This window comes from Pan paniscus, chromosome 10 (genome assembly GCF_029289425.2).
Source record: "Pan paniscus chromosome 10, NHGRI_mPanPan1-v2.0_pri, whole genome shotgun sequence".
NCBI lineage: Eukaryota > Metazoa > Chordata > Mammalia > Primates > Hominidae > Pan > Pan paniscus.
Genome location: NC_073259.2, coordinates 27707274 through 27725957, shown reverse-complemented (window position 1 = coordinate 27725957; position 18684 = coordinate 27707274). Strand labels below are relative to the sequence as shown.

Below are 18684 nucleotides of genomic sequence, written 5' to 3'. Positions count from 1 at the left end.
AATACCAGAAATCAAGAGAAGAAAATTGCAACACATAAAAGAAACAAAGGATTAGTATCCAGAATACATAAATAACTTCTAAAAACCAGTAAAGAAAATAAATACCAGTTACCCATTAAAAATAGTAAAAGATATAAACATATATTTTAAAGAAGAGAAAACACAATCACTAATGGCCAGTAACGACCAATAAAAGTAAGATCAGCTATTTCACCTCTTTAGTAATCAGGGAAATGCAAACTAAAAACCATGGTGATATACCCTTAGTCTAATTTAAAGCAGGAACTCAAAGAGACATTTGTACACCCGTGTTCATAGGAGCATTCTTCACAACAGCCCGATGGTGGAAGCAACCCTACTGTCGACAGATGGATGAATGGATAAACAAAATATTCTGTTTACAAATAATTTACAATGGAATATTAGCCTTAAAAAAGAAAGAAAGTCTTGTCACATGCTATAACATAAACTTTGATGACATTATGCTAAGTGAAATAAGCAAGGCAAAAAGGGGCAAATACTGTATGGTTCCATTTCTATGAGGCATCCAGAGTAGTCAAGTTCCTAGACACTGAAAGAGAATGGTGGTTACCAGGGGCTGACAGTAGAGGGAATGGGGAGTTATTGTTTAATAGGTAGAGTTTCAGCTTGAGATGATGAAAAAAAGGTCTGGAAATAGATTGTGTTAACGGTTGCACAACCATATGAATGTACTTAATGCCTCTGAACTACGCACTTAAATATGGTTAAAATTGTAAAGTTTGTTGTGAACGTTTACCAACAACCACAATGAGATATCATTTTATATCCACTAGATTGAAAACAAAAAAAACAAAAATCTAACTTCCGACAATTGCAAGCATCTGTTAATTGCTATGGAATGAATTGTGTCTCCCATCCACCCTAAATTCATATGTTGAACCCTAACCTCCCCCTACCTTGACCATTTCACAATATGACTGCATTGGAGATAGGGCCTTTAAGGAGCTGATTAAGGTTAAAATGAGGTCTTAAGCATGAAGCCCTGATCCAACAGAGCTGGTGTCTTTATAAAACAGGGAGAGACATTAGATCTCTGTGTGTGTGTGTGTGTGTGTGTGTGTGTGTGTGTGTGTGTGTGTGTGTGTCTCACTCTCTCTCTCTCTCTCTGTGCCATGTGAGGACATGAAGAGAAGGTGGCCATCTGCAAGCCAGGAAAAGAGCCCTCACCAGAAAATCAAATCTTGCTGGGACCTTGATCTCAGACTTTCCAGCCTCCAGAACTGTGAGAAAATAAATTTCTGCTGTCTAAGCTGCCCAGTCTATGACCTATTGTTAGGACAGCCTGAGCAAACTAAGTAACAGTGGAGCAATGGGTGTCACATGCTGCTGATGGGAGGGGACACAGAACAGTCTGGCCTGGTCCAGCACAGCTGCACTGGTGCAGGCCCATAACCCAGCCAGGCCGCTTCATGGTGTGCATTCTAGGGAACCTAGCGTGTGTGTAACATGAGACAAGTAGAGGGAAGTTAACTGGGGCATCATTTATATTGGCAAGATCTGGAAACAACCAAAATGTACACTGATGGGAGAGTAGAAATTGTAATAAATAAATAAATAAATAAAAAATAAAAAAAGATAAATAAGTTTAAAAACACAGGACAACCTTATATTCGGGAAGATAAAGGATGATGAAATCTTTGAGGGGTATAGAGGGGCTTAACATGGTTACCAATATTCTGTATTTTAAGCTGGGTGATGGGCATGTGAATGTCTTCTTTTGTCTTCTTTTTTAAAACATGTATGTTCATCTACATACTACATACTCTTATTTTACACATCTAGTATACATAGTAACAATTTAAATGAATAAAAATATGCAAACCCAAAGCATATAGCTTAATTTTATTGATCTTGGTCCAGAATTTTTTGTTAATAATTTTATATCTCTCCTCTTGTTATTTTTGTATGTATTTTTTTTAAATTTACAGAAGATAAACAGTTAAAGTAATTAAGCTCGACTAAAAAATTTCAACTTCTTATTTTATTCATTCAAAATCTGAGCCTGCTGGGAGCCAATTTTCCATAAAGACTGCAGAATCCTCTACTGATCTCCCAAGTCCTCCTAGTCTTGCTCAGCTCCGTTACACAATTTTCCAGCATATCTGTCTATCATATGATAATGCAGGAGAGAGAGAAATGGAAGGTCATAAATAAACAGAGTGTAAAACTTCAAGTTTCAGGGCATAACTGGGACAGATAACTAAGCAAGCAAAATTCTGATATAATAAATTACTTGAACTGCCTGAAAGAGTCAGCTACATAAATCACAATTTTACCGGAAGTGCTACAAAAATCCATGCTGGCTACCAAACGCACTGTGAACACTAAAAATTCTTTTGTACGCTGTCAGCCAAGACTCCACATGGTGTATGTAAAGTCTGAGGGCCATTTAGATATATGCCACAGGCTTCTATACACAATGATCAAGAACAACTTTCCCTCTCAGAATGAGAACATAGTTGTTCTTATGAAAGCAGTTATTTTTGTTATGGCTTGGGGTGAGAGCGATGGCAAGTTGTTAGAAAGAGTGAGAGTAAAAGGTTATGAATGTTGAAACCCCTAACAAATACCATATTTTGCATTTTATTCCACAAATTATTTTGAGGGTTCTGATGATGTTACATATAACTGTTTTAGGTGTACTCACATTTATCACTTTATTTAATCTGCAATATATACTCTTGATAGGTATTACTTCTCCCATTTTGTACATTAAATAAAGAGAAAGAGGTTAAATAACCTGCCCAGGGTTACACTGTGAGCAGGTGAGTGTTAAAATTCAAACCTAGTTCTTCTTAATCAAACCCCAGTACTTTGGCCACTGTACTGTTTCTTACTGCCCCACAAAATAGTTTTTTATAATGACAGACAAAATAGTTAACAAGTCAAGAGCTAATCAGCCAGGCTCCTTGATTCTTTCCCCAGTTTAAGCGCTTCTCTTACCTTTTTGGCTATATTCCTACTAATTAGCTTTTAGTAAGATAAACAAGAAATAAAATACGAAATCAATTTTGTCAATTTAGGCCCTTCTTTAAAGGTCAGATCATCATGTCTAAGGTGAGTGTTGGGATCTCATTCTCTCTCTCTCTCTTTTTTTTGTCTTGGTCTCAGCTTTACATCCCATAGCTTTACTTGTAACACACACAAAGTGCATATGATATAGTGCTGGCCTACAGCCAGAGTTGTGAGGTGACAGTGCCTGGGTAAAAACCCAAGGACAATACTCAACAGCTCTGTGCCTTTGGGCATTTTACATAAGCTCCTTGTGTTTCAGTTTCTTTGTGAAATGGGGATTAGTTTGGCTACGAGGATTAAACAATATAATGTATTAGGTTGGTGCAAATCTAATTGCAGTTTAATAGCTAAAACATGTAGTCAATCCTGGCATATAACAAGAGGCTAATAAATGGCATTACTATTAGTAGCAGATATACATATATACATATGTGTAAATATTATATATTTTGTAATATATGCCTAATAAATGTTAGGTATTCCTATTACTATTAGTATACCACCGTTAGTAGGGTACTAATAGTATTACTAATCACAGAGTATGCTACTACTAGTGAACTGAGGTGCCATGTAGGGTGGCAAGAAGTGAGCACTGAGGCAGAAAAGGATTAGGGAGACCTTCTGGAAGAGGCTGAGCTTGAGTTATGTTTCAAAGGGTAAGCAGAAGTTAGCTAAAGGAAGAACATGTGTGTATTGGGGGAGGGCGTTCCAGGAAAGAGGGAATGGCATTTGTGAAAGCACACAGCATAGAACAGCACAATGTACAGGCTGGATGGGTGAGGGAGAAAATCAGGGACCAATTACAGCAAAGTGGGAGGAGCAGAGATCAAATTTAAGTGGATTCATTAAGGACTGGATAGCAAGTGGAAAATGACTCTTTCAGGTAGGTGGGTTGTGAAGAGATTAAATAGTTATTCCAGGAGTTAGAAAGAACCACAGAAAAGAATGATAAATAATCCAGCATAAAATGTCCCTTTGAACTATCATTGCATTCTTAGTTTTCAAATTTTTGAATATTCTACTTAAAAGTCTAAAATTTCAGAGATAAAAGTTGTAAAAAACATCTGCTTCAAATATCCTCATTGCCATTTTTCTATTAAAAATTACCACACATGAAAATGTGCAAAAACTATTCTTTCATGACACATATGAGCAACTGGATGAATTTAGTACAAGCACAGTTACACTAGTAGAATTAAAATAGAAGCTGAGACAAGCTCTGAGGAAACAGAATTAAACAACACCATTCTCTATCCATCCTGAATGACAAACAACCCCTTGAACATATGCTATGCCTTTCCACATACCCACACCTCTCTCTAGAATGTCCTTCACTCCTTTCTTTCTGGCCTGATATTTTCTACTTGGTCTTCAAAATTCAGCTGAAGGGTCACTTCTCCTGAAAGCCTCCACCAACCTTCCAACCAGCTTTAGGTGCTTGTTCTCTTGGTCCCAAAACACCTCATGCATACTTCCATCTCAGCACTTTCTACACCGTAGTATAATTGTTGCTGTTATGCTTATTTGAATTACTACTAAACTATGAAGTTTTTGAAGACAGAGATCATAGTTATTCAGAATAGATACCAGGCCTGACTCTATCCCTCTAATTCCAAGCACATTACTTGGCACATATTAGCTGCTGAATAAAAATATGCAATTTGTCGGTTCAACATCAGACAAGCATAGACTGAAAAATAAATTGGTCATCCCTAGAATAACAAGATGTCTTTTAAACAGATTCCTGATTTCTCTATCTCAAAACTACAAATAGATTATATGGCAAAATATCCCAGAGACACTCAAGCTAGAAGAAAAGACTCAAACGATCTCTCTCAAAGTTGATTTTGAGAGTGATGAGAATGTTTTCCTTCTTATGTCCATTAAAACTCCTTTGGTTTCCAGATCAGTCTACCTTCAAATCAACAGTTATGATTTTTCATTCTTGAGAAAGAAGAACAACTCTCACATCCACAAAATAGGCCATTATAGCATTACTGGGCCATTTTCTCCACACACAAGCATAAAAAAACTAAGAGAGAATTATTCAAAGAATTAATGTTTCAAGCAAAAGCCATTCTGGGTTTTGTCATAATCTTTCAAGGGAATTTTCTCTCTGGTTCTCCCAAAGCATATTTTCTGTACAAAGGAAAATCACTTGACTTTTAAAGCAAAAACAGACAAAATACATGTCTGGAAGTAGTTCATAAATCCCACTGGGGGAAAATTCCTTATACAACAAGAACAGAACAACAACACAGTGAATTAGACAATGACAAAATCCAATGCAAGAGTGCCAATAACTTTTTTTTTCCAGAGGATCCCCTAAATTTCTGTGCAAATTTCTATGCTAGAGGAGGCTGAGTATTAAATATACATAGTATAGTCATATTTTTCCTCATTTTAGACAAACATGGCTTTATCTGACACACTGAGGTAGTAATCCTTTAGAATAATTTGTCAATTTATCCATTCACTTAAGTATGCCAGCCTCTGAGGAAATGGTAGTAACTGAGACACTGTTGATGCCTCACAGAACTCACAGAAACAGATGTCTGCAGTCAAATGTGGTGAGCACAAAGATCTGCACAGGTGCTACCACTAACCAGGGGCAAGGGCAGCTAAGCCAGCCAGTGGGCGCTTTGACAAAACCATGTGGGACATCTGAGGGGAGCTTTAAGGGATGAGCCTAAATAAGTCAGATTGGGGGAGGAAGGGGTGGGCCTGGATCCCTGAACACATTCTTATTTAGTTTTTAAATTTTTGAATTTTCTACTCTAAAAGTCTAAACTTTCAGAGATAAAAGTTGTAAAAAAACACCTGCTTCACATATCCTCTTTGCCATTTTTCTATAAAAATTATCACACATGAAAATGAGCAAAAGCTATTCTTTCATGACACACAGGAGCAACTGGATGAATTTAGTGCAAGCAGAGTTACACTAGTAGAACTAAAATGGGAGCTGAGACAAGCTCTGAGGAAATGTTATTTCTTTGAGTTAATACAAGTTAATTCAAAAGAACCCTGAGAATTTTGTAAAGACCTGGAAGGATTCCCAAGGGCATTAATTCTGTGGGTCACCTCGCTCTCTCTTACCTTGGCCATGCCTTATAAGGATCGCAGTGCTACCATCACCTAGCATTGTTCAGATCATGTTCCTACTGAACATATGTGAAGTAGAAATAAGCATCACCTTAAAAGTGAAGGACAGAGTAATAGTTTTCATAACGGCCATACTGCCAATAGAAAGGGTATCCTGAATGGAAAAAATAAAGATCATAGTGTTGTAGACTGCTTTATTCTTCAACAGAATTGACTGTGTGCCCTCAGTGCCAAGTTACAATGTGAATTACAATGCCAAACAAGACACAGAGCTTGGATGACCTTATCAGTCTCGTGGGGGAGAGAAGCCAGTGGACAGGTTCTTACAATATAGTGTTAAATGCCATCCTAGGGGATGTTACAGGTGCCAAGAGAAAACACAACAGGAACAACTAAACCAGACTTTGCAGGGAGGAGGGTGGTGTTGGGAAAGTGACATCTAAATCAAGGCTGGAAAGAAAGGTTTACAGAAGAAAAGGGGGATGGAGAGGAGAGAACTCCAGCTAGAGGGAACTCCAGCTAGAACTCCAGCATGTGAAAGGCAGGGAGGCACCATGTGCCTGGTGCAGTCCATGGGCTAGCAGCAGTTCAGGACTGCTAGAAAGGAGTACAGTGGAAGGGGAAAGAGGGTGCATGTGTGTGTGTGTGTGTGGTAGGGCAGAGAGAGAAATTGAAGCTAGATTGTTAAGTAAGAGCCAGGTCACCAATGAGACTATATTAAAGAGTCGGAGCCTTATCCCCAGGATGATGGGGAGCCATCATGGTGTCTTCAGCACACAAATGACAGAAGCAGATTCCTGCTTTAGGAAGAACCGTATGGATGGCGGGTGGAGAATGGGTTGAAAGGGATCAGTCAGGGCCCAGAAGGGCAGTTAAGAATCCGATCTAAGTAATCCAAAGACTAATATTTGCAAATTGTGAACAATGATTCTAAAATCCATTTGGAAGGATAAATGAGTAAGAATAGGCATACCTCCTTCCTAACCCTCTACCCCATCCCATCTAAGATATTCAACTTAAGACTAATGTAATTAAAATACAGTGATAATAGTACAGAAATAATGCAGATGAATCAATGGAACAAAAAGTCAAGAAGCCTAAGTATATATGAGAACTCAGGTTATTACAAGGGAGGCAAGTGGAATTGTTTTTTAAAATAAACTAGGCTTTGACCTATGTAACAACAAAATATATTCTAGACAAAGATTTAAATACGCAAAACAAAGTAAAGGCAATTCATAAAACAAGACAAGCAGATGCAAAATAAACACAGATACCAATTATTACCCAGCAGATTGGCATGGATTAAAGAAGTTCATAATATCCAGGGGCACTGAGATTATGGGGAAATAAGGACCCTTCTCTACATTGGTAGGAGTGTTTAAATAGGCATGTCCTTTCTGGAAGACAGTCTAACAAAAGGAACCAAAACTTTTAAAATGTGCGTTCGGTTTCACCTAGAAACCCTATTCCTAGAAATGCATCCTAAGGAAATAACTAGACAGCTACCCAAACATGTATGCATCACAGTGGCAATAGTAACATTCTGAATAATAAATATATTAGTGACAACTAAAATGTCTTGATAGAGACAATGAAATATTATAGAACCACTTAATATAAAGATATCAAACTATTTTAATAACATGAAATGATAGTCACAAATATATCAGTACATGAATAAACAAGGTTATAGGATAGTGGGGATAGTACAATTCTGAAATACATATTTGCCTAGAAAAAAGGGAAATTTATATAGAATTATTAATAGTAGTTTTCTCTGGTGTTAGAATTATGATTGGTTTTGGTATTATTATTATTATTTTGAAGCACAGTTTTGCTTTGTCACCCAGGCTCTTAGCTTACTGCAGCCTCCACTTCCCTGGCTCAAGCGATCCTCCCACCTCAGCCTCCCAGTAGCTGGGATTACAAGTGTGCACCACCATGCCCAGCTAATTTTTAAATGTTTTGTAAAGATAGGGTCTCACTATGTTGCCCAGGCTGGTCTTGAACTCCTGGGCTCAAGCAGTCCTCCTGCCTCATCCTTCCAAAGTGCTGGGATTACAGGCATGAGCCACTATGCCTGGCCTGGTTTCTGCTTTATCCTTACGTATTTTCTGAAATTTTCTTGCCGTATGTATTAGTCCATTTTCACACTGCTGATAAAGACATACCAGACACTGGGAAGAAAAAGATGTTTAATTGGACTTACGGTCCCATATGGCTGGGGAGGCCTTAGAATCATGGTGGGAGGCGAAAGGTACTTCTTACACGGCAGCGGCAAGAGAAAATGAGGAAGATGTAAAAGCAGAAACCCCTGATAAACCCATCAGATCTTGTGAGACTTATTCTCTACCAGGAGAACAGTGTGGGAGAAACTGCACCCATGATTCAAATTATCTCCCACCAGGTCCCTCCCACAACACGTGATAATTATGGGAGTACAATTCAAGATGAGATTTGGGTGGGGACACAGGGCCAAACCATATCACCAAGAGTACATATTACTCTGATGATCAGAAAAAAACATATAGTGTTCATTTTTCTTTTTGTGAAGAAGTGCCAAGAATAACATTGATGGTGGAGTTAATAACTCGAGAGAAACTAGGGAAAGAGCAATTGCCTGTATCACATTTCAAGTTATTAACAAGTGCCTGCTCCACAGCCTCTTCTCTGTGGATTCAAAAGAAAAACTGATACAGAAAAACTTTCTACCACCAAACCTCAAAAGAAGATTGAAAATCCTTATCAGGAAAAGCAGCAGTATTATTGAATAAATTACAACATATTTTGCACTTCAATTGCACAGATAATGTAGATACTCATACACCACTTTCACACTCAATCCCCATATCACATCTCTGCATTTATCAAACCACGTCAAATATTATAATCAGATAACTTAGCATAAAGAAACATGGCTTTATCTTACATAGGACTCTGTCTGACTTGCAAGAATTCTCATTTACTCATTTAATTCTGTTTTTGCAATTATGAAAGAATAAAAAGCTGTTTCATCTATTTTAATTTTGCATATCAAGTACAGCATACAATACTATGGTAAATGTTTTCATAATGGTCTAAAATCAGTAGCAATAAATGCCACCTTAGTTTTGTAATGTATAATTTTTCAATACTCTTGTTTAAATTAGCATACAGTCTTTAAAAGACCATGTTTAGTGGAAGAACAGGCATTTTTACTGGTAGTAATAGTATTTCTACTAATACAAATGAGTTATTATTAGAGGAATTTATTTCCCCAATGGCTTTATGGTCAATCAACCACAAATTCAGATTCACACCCAGTTTTAGTTTTATCATGGTATTTTTTTCAACTTCTACAAATAAGAATTTTTAAATGAGAAATATTGAAATACTGGAATGGGCTAATTGAATTTTTCTGCCATCTGCATAGTATAGAGTTTTTAAATTATGGAGCACATATAGTTCAATCTCCTTATCTTATTGATGAGGAAACTAAAGCCCAGAGAAAGTAAGCAGCTCTTCTCATATCTCAACAGTCATTAATAGATTGGAAAACAGACCTTAGGTTGCCTGACCTCTATTACAGTGTTTTCTTCACTGCGCTACAGAAAGTCTGAGGACCTTATACATGCAACAATTTACAGAATGTTCTCTTATTCATTGAGCTCCCATAATAACCATGTGGAGTATTACTATTATTATTCTCATTTTACAAAGGGATTAACTTTGGCTTGGAGAATTTAAGTGACTTTGTAACACTTTCAGTCATGAAGTCCAGTGCTTTAGATTCCAAAGCCAGAGCTTTGCCACTCAAATCAATGCCGGGATGTGTTTTCCGGAATTAACTCCCATTAAAAGCAATCCATTGCTGGAAAAGTTTTGGAAGTATAAAATTAAGTGTAAAATTATACAAGAATCATATAAAAAGATTCATAAATTTCAAGATAATTATTTTCCAAGAAAAAAATCTTTTAGAGTATGCATCTTCTCAAAGCATCAGCTTTCTATAGATAATTAAAAATTGAACTCAGAGAATAATGAAAGCTTACCACTATTTGACTTAGCAAGAAATTCAAGAGGACTCTGATCCAGGTTAACCTTTGTATCATTAATATCAGGAGGCTCATAGTTTAAGTGAAAATCATCAATGTAAGCGTCTAGGGCTTCGGAGGCAGAGAAATACAGCTTTTCTTTATACTGTATGGAGCCATCAGTATTAAAGGATATGCTGTTCAGTATTAAAGTTGCTGGAAGATAAGATTCAGAAGTGCTAAACTGATGTTTCTTAACTGACTCTGCCATGGCTTTCTCACAGTGGGCCACAATGTCCATTCATCTTTCAAGAAATTCTAAACACAAAAAAAGGTATGTTAAGTTTTCAGTTAAGTAGGAATGGATAATAATACTCTTGGAATCCTTGCTAATCTTTCATGTGTAATTACTTATTAAAAATGAAATTACTCTTTATCTCCCTTTATGTTTTATGTATACTTGACTTTCAAGCAATGTTCATTGATTGATAGATGATTAGTTTCATTGGCATGACTGCAAGCGTAAACTGTGTTTCAGAAATATATTTGGGGGAAGGGCAAGAGTGGTGGCTCACGGCTGTAATCCTAGCGACTGGAGAGGCCAAGGCAGGTGGAACATTTGAGGTCTGGAGTTCGAGACCAGCCTGGCCAACATGGCAAAACTCCGTCTCTATGAAAAATACAAAAATAAGCTGGACGTGGTGGCGCGCACCTGCAGTCCCAGTGACTTGGGAGGCTGAAGCAGGAGAATTGCTTGAACCCGGAACATAAGCCTTGCTAGGTGACCACATAAGAGAGGTACTGCTTTCCTTCGTTTTCAGTTTTACTTGATTAAACAAGTGTTCTGGAATCTTGAGATATTTTTATTTGCTACGTTAAAGGACGGCAGTCCTCCATTATCACATTCTAGTTTTCATTCCCTTCACCTGTCCCCACCCCATTGATGGGATAAGGAAAGTCACATATAAATTCAAGATGAAAGCCAACAGGGGGCCCTGGCATAATAGTGATGGCAAATAGAGACCAGGTAGCAAGAAGAGGTGAGTGCTGAAAGGAGTAGAATTCAGGCGAGAGGGTGTCCTCTCATGTGATACTCTGGCTTTGGTACAGGAGTTCAGCAGCTGTAGACCTCTCTATTCTCACCTTACATCAATCACTTACTCTTTGCAAAATTATAAAAGGTTGCTACAATTAGTACCCTCATTTTCCAGATGAGAAAATGGTGGTACACAGAGATTAAGTAACTTCTCCAAAGCTGCAGACTAGGGAAGCAACAGCCAGGCTGAACTCCAGCTGTGGATTCTGAGTCTGAACTTAACCATTGTGCTAGACTCCCGCCTTATGAGTGCAGTAACTGCCCAGATGACCTGTAATCCTCTAAACGTTCACCACAAGTTACATGCATCAATGTCTGCCAAAATTGGGTGCCGAGGTTCTGTGGTTTCCAATATACTTACTCATTGGTATGTGTGGGGCGAAATGCCATTCTTGTGACAATAATATACACATAAGTACCAAAGATTAAATACTTACTTTTTCAGCCCTTTGAAATTTAGGTGGACATGTTGTATTTTCAGAATGTTACATTATACGACATCATAATACCTAAATTTTGCATCTGTGGAATATTTTTCAGTTTCCTCTAATGTACACAGAAGCTTTTGAGAATCAGAAGAAAACTATGAATCACCTTCCCACAAAAATGCACTTTAGCAGACACAGAGGCAATGGGTTCCAGGATTCCTGAGGCTTGTTCATGGTCCTCCTGCATCTGAATTCTAGATTAAGAACTTTTGTCTAAAGAAATTGATATAAGTGAAAAGAAAGGAAGAGAAAGAAGGCTAACCAGGAAAAGACAAATAAGACCCTTATTAGGGATGGAACAAACAAATCCAACATCACATATTCTTAGAGATATCATGGTAAAAAATCTTTTGACTTTAGAGGCCCTGCTCAAAAGGTACTTTGTAAATCATGATCATCTTTTTCCTCCTCCTTCTCTGGATTTGTCAGTATGAATTAATTACTATTACAGATCAGAGATGATGGGTTTTGGAACTAAAGAGACCTGGGTTAAATTCGGTTTATCTTTACAAGCTGTGTGCTTTAATCCCCTCCCTAACATATGATTCCTTTATTTTAAATTCTGCTTAATAATCTTTAGACCTTGTAGAGTAGCTGCCTCTGTTTGATTTCCTGCTGCTTTGCACTAGCATAGCCATTTCAGGGGTAAGACATTGAAATACTTTGAAAATAGTTGCTAAAAGCTGCTTCCCTCCACCCACTCTTCCCCCCTCCCTCCAACAGTGCCTTCTTGCTACCGAGGCCCTGGCCCACTTCACCTAGAAGCCTTCAGACCTGCTCATGATCCAGCAACTTAAGGGGCACCATCTGGCTCCACAGACCCCGCTCCTGGCTGTGGCTCATGCCCATTCTGCCTGGTTGGTGCCTGGCCATATAGATTGTTAAATGTTTTGAATATCATCCCGGAAGGGCCGTGGTATGCAGTAAGTGTTAGTGTTTCTCCCTTCCTCATCCTTTAGTGCTTTGCCTTTCTCTATTCTGCATATGTATCATGATTTGACCAAATGATCATGAGAATATGGCTTCTCCCTTCTCTAAGTTCCAACAAAATAAGGAATGGATGGGTATTTGTAGTTCCCAGCTTACGGCAGTTGCTCAATAAATGTTTGCTGAACTGGACTTCAGCCAAAATACTCCGTTCACCATAAAGCATTCCAGTGTGACTGGTACAGTTGGTAAAAATGTTCTGAAAGACGGAGTCTGCTGCGTTTATTGATAGCTGCTGAGAAGCAACAAAATAGGCAAATAGAGTAATGTATTCGAGTCACCAATTTAATCAGAGAATGGCTGAATGCACAGAGAGCAAGAAGTTGATGACAGAGTCGGTGACATTATCATGCATGTTAGTAATACTTTTGAGGTTCACTTATGGCAAATCTTTAACACCAGACTGTCCAGTATGCTTCCACAGCTCAAAGTCCAATTTTAACTGGAGATTTAAAGACGTTTTCTATATCCACTTAGTTGCATGAATAACATTGTAAAGGAAAGTTGACAAATATTTCTAAAACAATCTAGAAAATCAATGTGTAAGATACGCCAGTGATCCTGATAATTGAACACTATTTATAAACAAGTTTATTTGGTGACTTTCATTTTATCATGTACGTGGGAAAGTGCAAATTCATTCTCTTGGTTTTTCACCGTATAGGCTCACAGGGGGTTAAGCAAAGAAGAAAGTGAACATTCTTGTAGTTTAAAAAGCAAGAGGACCATATGCAATAGTTTAAAAAAAGAATCTATATATTTCTTGACTGTATATCAAATAAAATTGCAGATTGTTCAGATATTTTCCCTAGCAATTTCATGTTTGAAGTTGGTCTGGCTCGATTCTCTTGATAGTATTTTTAAAAATGTATTCATCCTATAAAATCCTCAGGGTGCATGCATCTACCAGGAGGCAACCCACTTCCTGAAGAATATACAATATTTCAAGTAGAGGGACTAGAGAAAGCCATCAGCTCTGTATTTATTATCACCTTAGGCTAAGTCAAACTCAGTCAAATAAGCTGAGTCCCTCAAGTCTGGGCAGAGAAAAAGGTCCAGAAATCTGTACTAAGTTCAGTTTCTCCCTCTCATTCAATTCAATTAAACACACAATTATTGACTGACAATGTGCAAGGAACCATGCTGAGCACCGTATAGGGATACAAAGATGGGCCAGGCATTATTTCCCTCACAAGGAGCTTGTAGCCCAGTAGGAAAGATAAAAGCAGCACATAAATGAATGTAACCCAAGGAAAGGCATGCTAAATGCCATCGAGCATCCCCAAGAGTGGCTGAAACACAGAGAAGAGGGAAATTACTTCTGTTTGATGGAAATTGGTAAAGTTTCATTTTAGACAGGGTAGTTAAACTAGGACATGAAAAAGACGTAGGTTTCAGATACACGGAAATGAGGAAAATCGATATGTCAGGAAGAAGAAACACAGTTGAAGACATTAAATAGTAAAATCACACACATATGGATGTAGGAATATATCAGATTTCCTTGGGCTCCTTTCCTTCTGTGGAAGAGCAGGCTAGAAATTCTATGTTATGAACCAAAGTGGTGTGTTTTAGGGCTAGCTATTGTATCTATTTTACAGAAAGGGTAAACCGAGCCTCAGAAAGTTTTTAAAGGCTCTAGGAGAATGTGTCTAGCAAGTTATAGAGCTCATATTATTTCCACTACACCACAGTGTCCACTTCGCCTGTCGTCCCCAACGGCAGCTGAATGAAGCCAGCACCGTCTCCACTGGCCATTTCCTTCCAAGTGCCCAATGGCGGGTAGCTCCATATCCAAGGGAGGGCATCCCACTCCACCTGTGCAGTTCTCAGAAATCTCTACCTCAGTTTAAGCCACTGATAGAAGAATAACCTTAAAAGTATTCTTAAAAGATCTTATGGGCCCAAGTCCATCTATGCCACCTGTATCTCAGGCTGCTTGGGGGAGACAAGAAGCACCACGACAGATTTATTTCTTAATCTTGTGAGCTTTTTCCAAAGAACTTGATAAGCAAATAAAGTATGTTTTATGAAATAGATACCATCTTAACTATTCTCAGTCTGACTCAAGAAATTATAAGCCCTCAAAAATCAAGCTGTGAGTACGCTATGTTATGGAATTTGAATTTTAGTAGAATATAGTCAGTAAGATGAGTTGCATAGCTTTCTGGTAGAAAAGACCTAATGGAAATATGTCACACATTATCTCAATCACCGGACACTGTGATCAAGAATACCTTCTTTGAGAGATAACTTACACATGCTGGTCACTATGATTAACTATCAGCATTTAGACCATTAGCTGATCTTAATGGTCACGAATGAGGAATAGAAGAAACCAGTGTTTGAAATACATAGAGCATAGGACTGGCAAACCCTATAATCTTGAGGGTTCAACTCTTCCCTCAAACTACTACCCTACTGCCTCTTGTTTATTCAACAAATCTCTATTGTCAATGTAGAAAGGTAATACACAGTAGAGTTTAGGAGTCTGGCTCTGACACCACACTGACCAGCTTCAAATCTAGCAGCATAACCTTGGGCAAACTAACTAACTTCTCTCTCCCTAAATTGCTTCATCTCCAAAATGAGCATGGTAAAAATACCCAACTCATAGCACTGCTGTAAGGACTAAAAGGGTTAATATGAGTAAAATACTTAAGACAATATGTACATAGTACTACTGTACACAGTTAGTAATTATTATTGCCTGCTATGACCCAGATGATGTGCTAGCTCCTCCTAGTAGAACATTTGTTTCCTATCATGATGCATATACTTTTTGGTTTTAGGGGATTCCAGCCTGCCTAGTCAACAGGTGGTATAGCAACTCTGGAATATTAAGCACCGAGAAAAGAAACCTAGAATTTCATTCCCTGTATCCATTTATCTCCTTAAATTTACATTTCATAGTTGAAGGGATTACCCTAAAGCAGGATCGATACTTCGTTTATTTCACACACTGGAATCATCTGTAGAGCTCAGGAAAGCCTGAGGCTGGAGGAGAGGCATCAGAAAAATTTAAACTATTTCCCAAATCTTAAGCTTTGAGAGATATTGTGTTCTGCTCTAGGGACTGCTTTTCTCCCGATGTCATTTAGCTTTTTCCCCAGCATTCTCAATTCCTCTTTATTTCCAAATCAGAGAATACTCACGATTGTTGTTCTTTTAACGTGGATATGAACACTTGAGCAAATTTAGCTGCTGAAAGACTTTAAAAGATTTTATTCACTTTAATACACCATGACTAATTGGGAAAAAGAGCAAACAAGCACATTAGGATTATATCTGTAGGCCTATAACTGTTTACCGGCACACTGGCAACATGTTAAGTAGAATTTTACAATACTGGGTAATGAGGAAAAAAAAATTCATTTGCTTGGGGAAAAGCTCTATGGACCTAATTTTGAGGAGGAGGGAGGGGAGCATTTATTCATTTTTTTCTAAACTAAATAATATCATCCATCACTTCTAAATATTTTTTTTAATTAAGGAAAAAAATACTGGAATGAAGAAGGGACCACACAGGCTGCCCAGATCCATTTCCTACCATAATGTACACCATATTTTGAGAGTTTTCTCAGTGGAGGTTGTGGCATCTGGAAATACTTGTGAGAAAAATTTAAATACTATGAAGCAAAGGGGGTTCTGAGGAGTATGTTGAAATTTAATGGAAGAGAAGTATTCTGCCTTTTGGGAAAGGTGATTCTTCTTAATGAAAAATCAAATGACTTGAAACAAATTCTTATTTCACGACATCTCTAGGCAAAGTCCTATAGTAGCAGCTATGGGAGTGAAATGGGTTGGCTGTGTCCCCACCCAAATCTCATCTCAAACCATAACCCCTATAATCCCCACATGTCGAGGGAGGGACCTCTTAGGAGGTGATTGGATCATGGGGGTGGTTTCCCCCATGCTATTCTCATGATAGTGAGTGAGTTCTCATGAGATCTGATGGTTTTACATATGGCAGTTTCCCCTGGGCTTTTCTCTCTCACCTGCTGCCATGTAAGACATGCCTGCTTCTCCTTCTGCCATGATTGTTAAGTTTCCTGAGGCCTCCCCAGCTACACGGAACTGTGAGTCAATTAAACCTCTTTCCTTTACAAATTACCTTGGGTATTTCTTTATAGTAGTGTGAAAATGGACTAATACAGGGAGAAAACAAGGAAATGTAGGAGATAGCGCTTTGCCTTCATGGAGATTCTAATGCTGTGGGAGAGAAGAAAAATGTGTTTGAAAGTTAGCAGTTGGCACTGGGCAGGTCATATTAGTCTGCTAATGACTAGAGCCAACAAATAGAGGTAGACGCTCTGCACAGCAGGTGCTAGAAAGCATTTCCCTGCTGATCTGAGTGGCCATGTCCCCATCACTCCAGGTGCTTTTCCTGCTCTGTGACCAAAGCTGATTTCAATAACAAGAAGTCTGGTCTGGCCTTTTAGAATTCAATAAAAAGTTTCCACTCCAGACACTCTTGGACTTCCATTAGGGCCTGTGTATGCCTTGCATATGGTGGAAAGCCAGATGAGGGTTATGAAACAGACTACAGCTTTTCATCCCTAGCTTGTTTGATCTGTAAAGTAAGAATGCCAGTTGCTTTACTTGAAAGACTCCAGAGGTAGAAAAGACTATCTTAAAAGAGTACAAGAGTAAAGAGTTTTAAATTGGTTGTTCTGGGATAAATTCTATTTGCTTACAACTAGATTTTGTCAGAAAAGTCATGGTTGTTCCAGGTGTGATGGCTTTGTTGCTCTTGGTAAGAGTTGAATCCTTGGATTTCTTGATATTGATTTCTAGATCTCAGGCTCTCCGTTTCTACATACAATTTTCACTGAATTTCTAAACTTAAAATAAAAAAAAAAACCTCTTTCCTACAAGTGTTAATATTTAATCAGTCTAATTACCCCATCATAACTTTCCAAATATCTCTTTTTAGGTAAAATACCAAATTGTTAAAACCAGGGCCTTTATAAACATTAGGTGCCCCTGTAAGCTGAACAGCTCACATTTTTGCAGAATATTCAGGCATTTTGTACTTGCCAACTTATCCCCTGGAAGTATCACCTAGAGTGAGAACTATTTGGTAAACAGAATCAGTGAACAATCTCACACCTCTGTATTAGCCATTCCTCCACTTCCTAATCTCATGTAGTAGAATAGAAGCTTTAGCCCAGTATTGCCTTATCTTCAGTTTCTTACATGCTTAAATTTGGCAGTTTAGCATTTATGTCACTGTGGGAGGATATCGAACCCAAGAAACTGTTGACGCACACTAGACGAGGAAGAAACTATTTGCTATAAGCTTTTGGCGGATGCACTGTAAACCCCACCCAAGATAATTGACTGCCTGAAACATCAACACAATTCAGTGGATACCTCCAACAGACTGCTGCTTATGCTAAACACATAGCAATGAAATTTAAAACAAAATTTAGGGGGCATATCTATACTCAAAAACAAGATTTATACCTCTGTGGACCAAACTTTGAACTGAAATATACACAATTGAGTAGAGACCAGAGGTGTCCAGTCCTACTGGGTGAGGAGTGGACAGAGGCTGTGATGACCTGATGTTCACAGCCTCAGAGAACAGAGACTAAAAGCCTTTCACATGCAAAAGTCAATGAATTCAGGATCACTGCAGGAACCAGTGGCTGAGGCAGGACATCCTTGCTACAGAGGCTGAAAATGCTGTGGTCACCACTCAGCACTGTGACCACTGATTGACTGGGGTAGAGGGAAAGAACAAAGCTACCAGGCACCAAACATAGGTGATAGATTGAAACTTTTTCAACATAGGAATAGAATCCCTAGCAGTGATAAGGGAGACAACTACAAAAAATTTGGACAATAAGAAGTGATCTTAAAGAAAAAAAAATCACAAAACGACTAAAAAACCAAATTAAACCAAACTAAAACTATTCAAGATGAACTTGCA

General features: G+C 38.2%; 1 protein-coding gene across 14 annotated transcripts in view; it reads right to left on the bottom strand.

The window, feature by feature from the left end:
* Window positions 1-18684, bottom strand: part of GRIP1 (glutamate receptor interacting protein 1) — a 726419-nt gene that overhangs the window by 286522 nt on the left and 421213 nt on the right. The window contains exons 1-2 of one of the 14 annotated variants that reach the window (XM_055095466.2): window positions 11709-11778; window positions 10194-10493 (exon numbers count right to left, since the gene is read on the bottom strand). The exons of the other annotated variants lie outside the window; for them this stretch is intronic. Coding sequence (XP_054951441.1) covers window positions 10194-10476 — 283 coding nt within the window. The 5' untranslated portion in view covers window positions 10477-10493; window positions 11709-11778. Of the gene's footprint in view, window positions 1-10193; window positions 10494-11708; window positions 11779-18684 lie in introns of those variants that run through there. 14 annotated transcript variants of the gene reach the window in all.